This window comes from Sceloporus occidentalis, unplaced genomic scaffold (genome assembly GCF_023333645.1).
Source record: "Sceloporus occidentalis isolate IW3139 unplaced genomic scaffold, rSceOcc1.0.p SCAF_452, whole genome shotgun sequence".
Taxonomy (NCBI): Eukaryota; Metazoa; Chordata; class Lepidosauria; order Squamata; family Phrynosomatidae; genus Sceloporus; species Sceloporus occidentalis.
In genome coordinates this window covers 182661-196764 of record NW_028317432.1, presented here as the reverse complement: position 1 = coordinate 196764, position 14104 = coordinate 182661, and the positions used below count along the sequence as shown (strand labels likewise).

The following is a 14104-nucleotide window of genomic DNA, read 5'->3' as shown; positions in this document are numbered from 1 at the left end:
CGTAAAGCAGGGTAGGCCAGGCCTCATTCGACAATATAACGAATATTGATCGGAAGGTTGTGAAGCCCCCTCTGGGGCATTGCAGGCTTGCCTCAATGAAAAGGCATCCTGGAATGCCCCTCACCAGATTTGCATCTGTTTAAAAGACTGTGATTTACATCTCTAGTCTGGCCGATACCAGATGATGAATGGAACACCACATCTGCTCCTCTTCTAATGTCCTGCAAGGATCTTCTGATCCATGCGGGTAAGTCCTGACAGTGGGTAAGTTCGTCCTCTGCGACGTATAGTGTTAGGCAGATAATGGATGACACGTAGCACTGCCGTTCTGGCATAGCCCAGTAGCTGGTATCTGTTTAGTAGAATGCTGGACTGGTGAGACTGTGTACCAATAGAAATGGAGAATATCCTTGTGGCCAGTATGCATATGGGGCCCCTTGTCTAGTCAAGGAAGTGTTATATAGAGATGGTAACACAGCTGAAGTGTTTTATATATCAATAAGCACAGTTTTATATCACAAAGTCTTAAATTGTAGTCCATAAAGCAATAGATAGACGAGTGATAATAGAGATAAGTGACATACATCACTTCAAAATAAGTATATTAACTCTCCCATGGTAGTACTCCAGGCAATGACTGTAATCAAGTCCAGGTAATGACTGTTGTGATGGTAGCCGTATGAGACTTGTGGGCATACAAGGGCTAATGTGTATTTTGTATTTTCAAACTGATGTTCCTTCTTTGTATAATCCCTTTATGTTTATTGGTGCTGCTTCCTGTCTGTACTGCCATTATCTTGAGCTGATGTTATTAACTCTTTGTTGTGGTGTGGTGTGAACTATTGTATCCCAGGATGTAATTCATGTGTTTAAAAAGTTCCTTTCTTGTATAATCCCGTTATGTTTATTGGTGCTGCTTCCTGTCTGCACTGTCATTATCTTGAGGTGATGGTATTGATCCTTTGTTGTGGTGTGAACTATTGGATTGTATTAATTAAATGCCTGAGTTAATTTCCTTATGTTAACTTTCCTTTTGTATACAAAGTACTTGGTTGTTTGTAGTGTTTTACCCACCCCTTGTTTTCCTATATAACCTTGTATGCCTTGCAATAAACAGAGAAGTCTTCCCCAACGGTTTGGTGTGCGTCCCTTTCTTGGGAGGGTTGCGGCAGAGTCTTCGGATCTGTCAGCATTGAGCTTAACACTTGGCAGCCTCTGTAAAGGCTGTACTTGGAGGCAGAGGGATCAATACATGCCTTCCTATCCAGTGGTTAAAGGACTCGATGCCTACCCCAGCTCAGGTCAAACCTGCTACCGTCTACTGACCCTTCAGCCTCGCTCCAGAAGTTTCCCCTACTGAGACCAGCATCCTGGGGGAGATATAGTCACAGACTTGACCCCGGTCTCAGCAACGCTCCTTTCTGGACGATACATCCTGGGGGAGAGGCTGCTCCAGATATCCGTATCGTCACATCTGTAACCAAGAGCTATGACCAATTCGGTCTCCCTGTCTAGCCCCCAGGGTGGTCTATATCCCAGGCCTGCACCTCCAATCTGATGGGCCATTTTAAATCTCCTACAGTGCCCAGAGATTCCGTCAGGCCATAATACGTCCCCACCACTTCGAGGTCAGAAGCGTCCCCAATTACCTTGGGTGCCGGCTGGAATGCAGGGATGCGGGACCGTAAGGTTCTGCACCAGTGCACCTGCACATGGGTAATGTCATCCGCAAAGGCCATGTTGGACGTGGATGCAGGGAGGTCAGTTTGCGAGGCCTAGGCCTCATTTCTCAATTGCTTCACTGAGTAGACCCAGTGCCAGAGTAGTGATGGGGCTGATGGGCAATCTTCGACCCTCTTGCACCGCCAATCTATCCACACAGACATTAGCAATCTATATGATTACTACATTTCCTTTTAACAAATGTGGTACTTTTTTATTTCCTCAGTAAGCAGAGCACAGTTCAGTTGAGATTGGAAAACTCCAGATACAGACTATAATGCAAAGAAGGTTTTTGTTCTCAAAAAACTGCATGAAATAGACTTGTGCATTTGTATGAACTTTATTTTTAATTAATTTTGAATAATTTGTGCTTTTGTACAAATCTCAGAAAGCGAGGAAGAACCCCCCAAAAAACATATGTAAACAAACTTGAACCCTCTGAATATTTGTTAGAAATGTGTTCATTCTGTGGTGGAGTGTATAAATCATTCCCCCTAACACAGCGCCAAAGGGTTTAAGGCTCCAACCTCCAAATGAGCGGGGAACTCATTCTGCATTGCGCAGGCAAGGTTGTAAGGGTGGGTCATGCAGGGTAATTACTTTGGTTTAAAAGAGCTACAATTTTGAACCTGGAGCAGAAGCCAGTGAGATAAGTCTTCAAGTTGGGAGTGGATGCTATCAATGGATTCCCATAGAACACGTATTCCCTTCTTTGAGTGAAGAGACTTGTTTTTCTTTTATTTGTTGGTAATTGACAATTTGTGAGTGTCTGCCGTTAAGAGAGTGTGTTTATTCAGCTGCATAGTAAAATAAAACTAACTTTATTTTGAACCTTCTGTGCCCTGTCCTGCTGTGAGAGCATGAAGCAGAGGCACACACCTGTATTGGTGTTATTTTAGAAGGGAAAGTGAGAAGGGACTGTGTGTAGGAGAGTACAGAACAGGCGACTCACAATCGTGGCATGAAGTGGAGGGACAGTCTCATTGATTTGGGTTTTTTTCTTTAATTTTTTTTAAAACTCTGGCTGCATTTACAAAGGAAGGGACAGACTTTGTCATATAAGTTTGTTGATGCAGTTTAAACTCAGTGGCAGCCAGAAACAGAGTTGCATCACTACGATGTCAGCTTATCTCCCAAACAGTGTAAGTAGTAGGACTACTAGTGCAGAAAAGGGGTAGGTTGAGTTGTAGAAGCTGTACTACTCCTTAACTGTATTGTTCTATGTCTCATATCAAGTGGCTGGATGTATCATTCTGCAAGTGCTACTGCTACTGTTGCTGCTCTATAACAAGCCTTTTCACAAACATGGATAAAGAACAAAAAATGAGTGACCAATGAAAAGTATTGATACCTACAGCACGGGTGACAATAATGCACAATTGCATACAAAAATACAAATAAACCTGCACAAAAATGACACACAAACCCATTAAACACCCGGTAGTGCTTGTGGTAAAGTAAGCACTTAAAATCACTGTTGTCTAGTACTGTATTTGCTCTATTATAAGACGAGGTTTTATAATCAGACCTCAAATAGGTCTGACTATGAGACGACTAAGATCTAGATCCCCCGCAGCTGCAGAGGACCTGGATCCTCCTGTCTCCACCCCCCCCGCCCCACTTACCGGTGTGCAGCCGGGGCAGCGGAAGGAGGTGTGGCTAGTAGCGGGGGTTGTCTGCGTCCATCGCGCAGACCTTTTCCGGCTGTCAGAGATCAGAGTTCCCCGCACGTGCGGGACCGGCACCGGTGCAGGGAATTCTCTCTGACAGTCGGGAAAGGTCTGTGCGATGGACGCAGACAACCCCCGCTGCTAGCCACACCTCCTTCCGGCTGCAGCGTAAGTTCTCTACGCGAATCGCGTAGAGCTCTACACGCTGCCCCGGCTACATGACAGGGGAGTCAGAAGCACGGGTAAGTTTGGAGGAGGGAGGGGGAGGGACTGTTAAATGGGGGGCATAAGGCATTTCTGGAGGCAGAGTGTTCTATGAAATGCCTTTTAACCCCCTTAATGCCACTCTGCCTCCAGAAATCCCTTTTTAACTCTCTATATGCCACTCTGCCTCCAGAAATGCCTTTTTAACTCTCTATATGCCACTCTGCCTCCTGAAATGCCTTAAACCTCCCTATATGCCACTCTGCCCCATAATATGCCTTTTAACCCCTTTAATGCCAGAGTGGCATATAGGGGTATAAGGCATTTCTGGAGGCAGAGTGGCACATAGGGGGTCAAAAGGCATATCATGGGGCACAGTGGCATATAGGGTTAAAAGGCATATCATGGGGCACAGTGGCATTTAGAGGGTTAAAAGGCATATCATGGGGCACAGTGGCATTTAGAGGGTTAAAAGGCATATCATGGGGCACAGTGGCATATAGGGGGTATAAGGCATTTCTGGGGCAGATGTGCATAACTGGGGGGGCAGGTTGGAAAATAGAAGGAAATAAAACCAAAATATTTTTCTCAATCATAGCTTTTATTAAAAAAAATAGTTTACATGAATTAACATTTACTGGTAAAACTTTTTTCCTATAGGGTCGTCTTATATTCAGGCTTTTTCTTTTTTTCCTAAATTAATATTCAGATTTGGGGGGTCATCTTATAATCAGGGTCATCTTATAATATACAGTATTTTAAAGTACATTTTCTTGATACTGCAGTGACTATGTGGGTCATTTTTGTTGTGATCTTGTGCTGTGGTTGCTTCATTCAGAATATAGCCAATTCAGGGGTTTGCGGGAGATCTGATATTTTGTGTGTGTGTGGAGATAATTACATATTTGTATTAGCGGACATTGCCAGAAGTAGGGAATGGGCATCATTTTGTGCAGTGGTTAGTGTTCCTCAGACCCAGTCGGAACTTTCTGTCCGGGATTAAATAAACGTCATCTGCTGTCTTATAAAACGTTTCCATGCAAGCCGCCATGGGGAGCTTTACCCCCTTGACTGCTAACGACGGCATGGTGCCATGCCGTTGCTAGCACTACCCTTTCTTGATGGAGATCTGTGGACCTCCATCACCACCTACCCCGGCGATCTGCCCCTCACACTGAAGGGCATCACCGGGGCCATCCCATCCGCCCGGTGACGTCATGCGTAATGACGTGATGACGTCACCACGCAACTTTATTAACAACTGACAATTATCAGTTAAAGAGGTATGGGGGCATGCTGCTTAGATGCCTGTATCTAAGGTACAGACCCCCAACATATACCGTTAAAAAATATTAAGTTAAAAAAGTAAAAATGTAAAAAAAAGTATTGCCTAGAGACCCCTAAATTAAATTATCTAAACATAAACTAGTTTAACATAAAAAGTTTAAGTATTCTAGCTAAATGATCACTGTGGTAGCCATGATAGCTATGAAAAGTCACATTCCCTTTTTAAAAATGGCCGATACTAAATTTTAATTCCATGATCCCTTTGATCATGGGGTTAAATTTAGTCAATTGTAGAGGGAGGCAATTTTTGAAATCCTGATGAACTGTAAATGAACTGCAAATATTATTAAAATCAGCCATTTAGCCTATGTGGTACGTGAGTAACCATCTCATCCCTGGAGCGCCTTGCATTTTTACTGCAAAACGTATTTTTGCTGTAAAAGTGATTTTTTTCTCCCTTTACCATAATTTCTTTGGGTTTGTAAGGGGAAAGAATGGTGTGTGCTTTGTGAGTGAATGTATGGAAAGTATGGTGTGTGCTTCTGCGACTGAATGGTCAGTAATTGGGGTTGAAGCCTTGACGTGGTATTACTTCTCACGTAGGAAGTTAAATTATGGCACAAAAAGTACACATTTGCAAAAACTACACCCCATAGCACATCAAATGAGGGGCTGCATGTGTTTCTAGTACAAACCTGGAGTGCGCAAAACACAAATGAACATGTCGCTATGGTTCGGAAAAAAAAATTCTAGCCAAAGCGACATATTCCATCATTATATGTGCACTCAACTTTTGTCCTAGAAATAGATGTAGCCCCTCATTTGAAGCTCCAAGTGGTGTAGTTTCCTGAAATGTGTACTTTATGTACCCTAATTTAACTTCCCAGATGTCTACACCACTTTAACTTCAGATATGGCAGATTTGAAAATCTTGTTAAAAAATTGTCTTAAAACATATAGTGGTGATGCCTGCAATTAGACAGCTCAAGACAGCTGGGAAGTTAAATTATGGTACATAAAGTATACATTTGCAGAAACTACACCCCTTGGCACATCAAATGAGGGGCTGCATATAGTAGCACAAGACTGGAGTGCGCAAAATTCTTGTGGCTTTTAATTGTTTTTGTTTGTTTTTTATAAGTGTGATATTCACTTATTTGTTGTGCACGTCACATTTGTGATACAAATACAAATAAGACCTCATTTGCTGCAGCTGGGGGTGTAGTTTCTAAAATATATAGTTTTGTTGGCATATTTTAACATCCCAGGCAACTAGAGCTGTTTAATTGACGACAGCCATGCATTCAGTTTAAAGATGTCTTTTGTGATAGTCTAGTAAATTGAACTTTTAGCAATAAAATATTAGAAAAACACAGTCTACTGTTCTCAATTTCTGTTTATTTTAGACCGGTTACCTACTAAAAATATTTGGCACACAGGTTTTGATAGTAGAGTTTAGAAAAATAAAATTACAAACTAGTTTTTATTGAGTCGGAAGTGAAAAAATACACTTTTTCCCATTTTTGGCTTTATTTTGCAAACCTAATGAGACATACACATATAAAAATGGTATATTTGGAATCTGCTGGGTGTGCTGAAAGAAACAATATATGGTTTGTATAGTTTATTCCCAAGAAATTTACTTTTAAACGCGTTTAAACGTGAGATGCACCAAAACGCCGAAAACCAGCTTAGCACCCAGGTGGGAAATGGCTTAGCAGCCAAGGGGTTACAGATGTTTGTTTTATCCATATCGGGCAGAAGAACTGACCAGTGCTATAAGCCTCCATCTTGGTCCAAGGAGTCGGATCGGGCTATAATAAATTTGAATAAGGTGCTGACTGAGTGGGTGCCTGCCTGTATGTAACGGTAAAAACCGATATCCCAATCTTGTTGCATAAAGTGATTTGTCACATATGTTGTATAACTTTACTGACATTAATTTTAAAACCCATCACTGAGCTGTACAGATGTAGTAGTGTGAGAATATTAGGGGCCAGAGTGTTTAGGGTCTAAGACAGTGATGGGCAACCTTTTTGGCGTGGTGTGTCAAAAATCGGCAAAAAATCGAGCATAACTCGCGTGGTGTGTCACTTCGACAAAAAAACATAATTTTGCGCAATTTATAGTTTAAACTACAAAAATGTATAATTGCAATATATAATTGTATTTAATAAACCAAAAACAAATTATTTAACATACCTGCTTAGTAACTTCTTTGTTCATCAGTCGATTTCATATGTTGCCCTTGATATACCAATCCACACATATACACCAATCCACACACATACACCAATCCACACACATACACCAATCCACACACATACCAATCCACACACATACACCAATCCACACACATACACCAATCCACACACATACACCAATCCACACACATACACCAATCCACACATACACCAATCCACACACATACACCAATCCACACACATACACCAATCCACACACATACACCAATCCACACATACACCAATCCACACATATACCAATCCACACACATACACCAATCCACACACATACACCAATCCACACACATACACCAATCCACACACATACCAATCCACACACATACCAATCCACACACATACACCAATCCACACACATACACCAATCCACACACATACACCAATCCACACATACACCAATCCACACATATACCAATCCACACACATACACCAATCCACACACATACCAATCCACACACATACATCAATCCACACATATACCAATCCACACATATACCAATCCACACACATACACCAATCCACACACATACCAATCCACACACATACCAATCCACACACATACACCAATCCACACACATACCAATCCACACACATACACCAATCCACACATATACCAATCCACACACATACACCAATCCACACACATACCAATCCACACACATACACCAATCCACACACATATACCAATCCACACACATACCAATCCACACATATATAAATCCACACACATACCAATCCACACACATACCAATCCACACACATACACCAATCCACACATATATACCAATCCACACACATACACCAATCCACACACATACCAATCCACACACATACACCAATCCACACATATACCAATCCACACACATACCAATCAACACACATACACCAATCCACACATATATACCAATCCACACACATACACCAATCCACACACATACACCAATCCACACACATACACCAATCCACACACATACCAATCCACACATATACCAATCCACACATATACACCAATCCACACATATACACCAATCCACACACATACACCAATCCACACACATACACCAATCCACACACATACACCAATCCACACACATACACCAATCCACACACATACACCAATCCACACATATATACCAATCCACACACATACACCAATCCACACACATACACCAATCCACACACATACCAATCCACACACATACCAATCCACACATATACCAATCCACACATATATACCAATCCACACACATACACCAATCCACACACATACACCAATCCACACACATACCAATCCACACACACATACACCAATCCACACACATACCAATCCACACACATACACCAATCCACACACATACATACCAATCCACACACATACCAATCCACACACATACACCAATCCACACACACACACCAATCCACACACACACACCAATCCACACACATACCAATCCACACACATACACCAATCCACACACATACACCAATCCACACACATACATACCAATCCACACACATACCAATCCACACACATACCAATCCACACACATACACCAATCCACACATATATACCAATCCACACACATATATACCAATCCACACACATATATACCAATCCACACACATACACCAATCCACACACATACACCAATCCACACACATACACCAATCCACTCTCACTGTATGCTTTCCTACCTTTCCTCTTTTCTTCTTTCAGCTTCTTTGCCTCCTCTTCTTCAGTTCTTCTGTCTTCTCTGTCTTCTTCCGGGTCAGAGGGCACGGACAGCGGTGGGCGCGGCTTCAATGTTGTGCGCCGGGATCTGACAACAAACCCCGGCGCACAACAGCTGTTGCCGCTAGGATCACAAGGGAGCGATATCGGAGGTCTTTAACAGACCTCCGGCTCCCTTGAGTGATGTTAAGCCGGGTTCAAGGGAGATCCTTGAACCGGCTTAACATCACTCAAGGGAGCCGGTGGTTCTGTTAAAGACCTCCGATACCGCTCCCTTGCGAGCCTGCTCCTCCAGCGGCGGACATTACTGTCCGTCTCTGGAGGGGTGCCGGGTGCCCCCCTGATGAGCGGCACCCGGTGCGGACCGCCCCCCCCCGCCCCCCGCTAGGTACGCTGCTGCACGTCCCGCGCCCCCCCCGGTTCCTCTAGCACAGATTCTTTCATCCTCGGCGGCCGTGCAGGAGCCGAGGATGAAATCCTGCGCGTGTCACCCCAAATGGCTACGCGTGTCAGCACTGACACGCGTGTCATAGGTTCGCCATCACTGGTCTAAGATGTACAAAAGTATATCTGCAAAGGTGATTAGCTTTTGTTCCCTAGTGCCCATGTGGATTTAAATCTTCAGGTCGGTATGTATGTTCCGGACAAGATTAAATTTTTAAGTATTCTGTAAAGGTGTGACCATGCTACTGTATCAAATGCCTTTTCTGCATCAAGGCTTATTAATGTTGGGGTGTATGTCTTGAGACTGCTGGCAGTTCTTTATGGCAGCTAGTGCCGTGTGTATGCCTTTAACAGCATGGTGTCCCCTCACAAATCCCAATGGGTGTTGCACTAGCAATCAAGGTAAAAATGTAAATCTCATAGCAATTATTTTAGTATAGATGTTTAGATCCTGGTTGAGGAGTGAGATGGGTCTGTAGGATTGGACTTTGGTTTAGGTAATAAAATTGTTCTTGCATTGTTGGAGTTTATACAGGGCAATAATGCAAAAATGTATCATTTTACAGTGTTGTTGATGATGTGATGTTTGGGGCTAGAATTTTATTCTGTAGAAAATCCATCTGGGTCAGGGGTCTTGCCATTTGGGGGTGATTTTATTGTTTCTCTAACCCAACGTGTCAAACTTTGCTGCCCTTAATAGTTTGATTTCCTGGCTTGTGTCATCGTATTCAACAGTGTAGCGTGTTTTAAATTATGTGGTAAATGCCCTATTGATAATAGCAGGCGCTGTGAGATTTTCCCCATTAGATGATATGATCTTTGAAATATTAAGTGTAGGTGTGTGGGTTATGTTGGCCAAGAGTTTTCCTGTCCTATTACACCATCTAAAGAATGTATTTTTTGTGTAGTCTATGTAAGATCTTCTGTAAGAGGGTGTCCAAGAGCTACCCACAGTGTATAAATTTGGTCTTATGAGGTTCATCTTTAAAGTCTTTGTATTCATCATAAGCTGTTCTTAGAGCATCTTGCAATTTGTTGAACTTACCATACCAAGATTTTCGTTGTTTAGCCTCAGATGATATGATGTGCCCCATATGACAGCCTTGGATATCTCCCAGAATGGTAGGGAGGTGTCTGTATGTTCTGTTATCTGTATGTTGTCATCTTCATAGTTAGCCCAAGATGTTACTAAAGCCCCTCAAAAAAGTCATACCTTTTGGTAAATGGAAAAATCACCAGTGCCTAAAGAAACTTGATACTGCCAGGAGTTGGAGCATGAGTTTGACTGAAGCATGATCCAAGATGATCATCAGATTGATAAGGGTAATATTGATCAATGGTAAAAGTTGATCAGAAGTTAGAATCATATCCTGGCTGGATGAGGAGTCTTGAGGCCTGGACATGTGTGTATTACCTTGGTGTGGGGTGCATTACACTCAATGGATCTACTAAGTGCAGGGAGAACAAAAGGCATGTAGTTGGTCCTGTCAACTCAGTTGTCAAGTACAGTATTAACTTTCCCACATATTATAAAAGTAGAAGAGTTAGTGTATTCAGAGTTTCATATGCTGTAAATACATGTAAAAGTTACTATTTGGGTAGTTAGTAGCATACAGGTTTACCACATGTAGTTTATAATTATAATCAAACCTACCTAATTCCAAGATAAAAAAAGAGATAGAATCTTGGGCCAGGGGAGGTTCTGGTGTCATTGGGGCATGGGAATCAGCAGTAGTGATAGGGTGTACCAATTTGTTGGCTAGCACATGGATGGACTGTCCTCAAGGGAGTACCCAGTTCCACCGTTCCTTACCCATTGATGGTATTGTAATTTGCTATGCTTAACAGCTAGAAAAAGTTTGAGGAACCTAGGGTCCTCAAAAAACATCAACGTAACAACAGATAAAATCAATGAAAACATTGTGTAAAACATAAACAGGTAGTTAAACTGGTTCTACAGGTAGAAGTTGCAGGTCGCAGGTTATATGTTAAATGTCTGAAGTGCTGAAGGAAAGCTGTATACTCTGGGGAGGCTAGGGGCTGCTGCAGGGCCTTCAGTTGGAGGGTTGCCTCTTGTGTTTTTTCCCCAGATTTGGGTTTGTCCATTCATAGCAGAGCTTGGCTGGATATAGCATGGTGACTTTGATCCTTTGATCTATAAATTGTTTGCAGATTGGAGTGAATTCCCTTCTTTTCCAATGGAGGGCTTGGCAGCATGTTGCTTGCTGTTCTATTGTGTGAGGTCTTTGTGATTAAGAGCTGTTGTGTCGTTTTTTTTTCCCATCACGTTGGTCAATGCGCATTCTATGTCAGGCATTAGATGAAAGTAAGGATTGATTTAGATGATTTAATATATAAGGTGTGAAGAACCCAAATGTATCATTACTATTTAGAGTACAACGTGGGGCCGAAGGTAGGACTTTCGTGCATGGGGTAGCATTTCTTTTTTGAGTGGCGCTCCATTGATATTGTTTTTGTAACCTGGAGGTACACATTTGCCTCCTCCTTCACAGTAGAGCAGTGTTCAACGAAGCTGAGTAAGAGTTGTCTATGTGTGATCCGTGGGTATATTTGGCAAAGAAGAGGCTAAAGACAGAAAACGTTGATGAGAGTGCTTACAAGGTGCGTTGTCAGCTTCTCCCAGCGTGAGGAACGTGAAAATGGACTGTGACGGGATTACCTTTACCCCGACTAGGTACACACGGCAAATTGTGCATCCTTCTGCCGAGACAACAGCGGTTAACCCCTTCAGTGCTGCAAGATGAAGCAGGAAAGCAATCTAATGAAGCAGTGCTGGCACTTTGGCAAGCTGTAGTTTAGGTACACAGTGCTAACATTGTCCTGAAAAGGACAATAAGTTGTCATAGCAGCCCACCCCAATCATCAGACAGAACTAATGTTTAGGTGGAAAACAGTACTGCTATTTATACACACAAACATAATTAGATCAGGCGTATAATAATCACATCACTACCAGACAGCCCTGCTCCTCCATAAAGTTCTATGGCCAGCAATGCCCACCCAAAGTCACTATTTCAGGGTGATTCCAAGGTGAGCGGCGTCACTCCGAGAGTACCATTTGAGAGCTCCTTGTCCAAGGATGTTCCAAAAAGCTACTTGATCTGTTGCCATAGCCGGGCCTAAGTTTCAGAGCTGCGGCTGGCTAAACCCTGGTTCTAAGGATTCCCAAATGTGCTCTGTAACCACCTCCAATTTTGACCCACCACGATCCCAGTATAAACCCAAAAGAGCGACGTGGTAGAACAACAGACATCCATAGTGACTCAGTTCTAAATGTTGGGGGTTCCTAGCCACCGTGCAGTTCCATGGATTTTTGGCTAGGTCCTGGTCAAGCACATGGAGCATTTACGGCCATGTTAAGCCCCCCCATAGCCAGCTAGTCCATGGGAATCTGGTTAGGGCAGACCAACAGGGATTTACAGTCACCCTGTGCCACCCAATGAGCACATGGTGATAGACATGAGGGGACTGGGCAGGCAAGGAGTCTCCCCAGGAATTGATCAGTGACCCCCTTCCCAAACTCAAACCCACCCCCATGTGTCCTCAGCCTCAGGGGGTTACCGTGACATGGGCCAATACAGGAGTAGTTGCAATTGTACTGTGTGTCAGGTGCAGCTTCTGATCTTACCTCCCTTGTTCACAGGAACTTGTTCATCCGGTGACACGACTGGCAGTTGGTCCTCCCCTCCACACAGCATTGGCTCGTTCCAGTGCGGCCTGCCTCATCTGCTCGCTGGTGGAACTTGCAGCGCAGGAAGAACTCCTGGGTAAAGTTCCTCTCCGCGACAGATACGGTATGGAGTGCAATGGCACCCGGATGTTATAGGTGCCTTGTTGGCTCATTTAGGTCGGTGGATGACACCAGATTATGATAGCAGCGAAGAGAGCTAGATAAAACGTGGCAGCTCGGCTCAGCTCCACCCCCAGAAGTCCTTCCCAGCCTTAGTGATTATTCAAGGTATCCATACTTACAGAGCCCTGCTTGGTAGTCTATAGTTATTCATTTATCTTATACCTATTTTCAACTTTTGACACTATTTTAACGTTTATCTTTTCAGATTTTATTTTGCAATTGATATATTTCAAAACATTGCTATATTCAACACTACAGTTCATTCATCATTTCAATCTGATTTAAGTCCACACTTTACTACAAGTACTCAAGCGTTTTATTGGTTTGTGTGCCATTTTTAGCAGGGTTATTTGTATTTTCACAGAGACCTGACAAACAAGGTCCTAATTTTCTGAAGGGGGCCTAGTTAGAACTTAAGCCTATAGGTCAATTTACTCCTTATCTCCCTCATATTAGGAATTGATCCTTCTCCTTAATGAACCAGCTGAGAGTTCAATGTGTGCACTAGTATAGTGTATCTAGCGTTGTACCCTTGTGCCAATATTACAGTTGGAACTGCTGTTTATGTTTTACTGCTGGTTCACTGTATTTACATGTCAACAATGCTTGGACTCCTGTTTCCAACATACCACTGGATCCCCATATTAATCTGTGGACTCTTTGCTTGCTTCGGAATTCCATTAAGCCTTGCTGGACTACTCAGCCTTGCACTGATGAGTCTACTCTACAAAATGATTTAACCCCTGTGTGGATCAAAGGTCTTGGGTCAGTGAGCCATCTTCCTATCTATTCTCTGTGGGTTTCAGTGTTGCCTAGGGTAGCCATGTGACACGCACAAGTTAGACATTAGCCCAACTCACATACACTCACCTACAGGAAAGCCAAGCGTTTGCAAGCCAATAAGTTACTT

At 43.0% G+C, this 14104-nt stretch overlaps 1 protein-coding gene across 1 annotated transcript in view; it reads right to left on the bottom strand.

The window, feature by feature from the left end:
* Nucleotides 1–1511: 1511 nt before the first annotated feature.
* LOC149271891 (transcription factor 20-like) overlaps nt 1512–14104 on the bottom strand; it is a 53123-nt gene continuing 40530 nt past the window's right edge. Inside the window, exon 5 of the mRNA XM_089507031.1 lies at nt 1512–1661. Within this exon, the coding sequence (XP_089363157.1) occupies nt 1512–1661 (150 nt within the window). The remainder of the gene's footprint in view (nt 1662–14104) is intronic.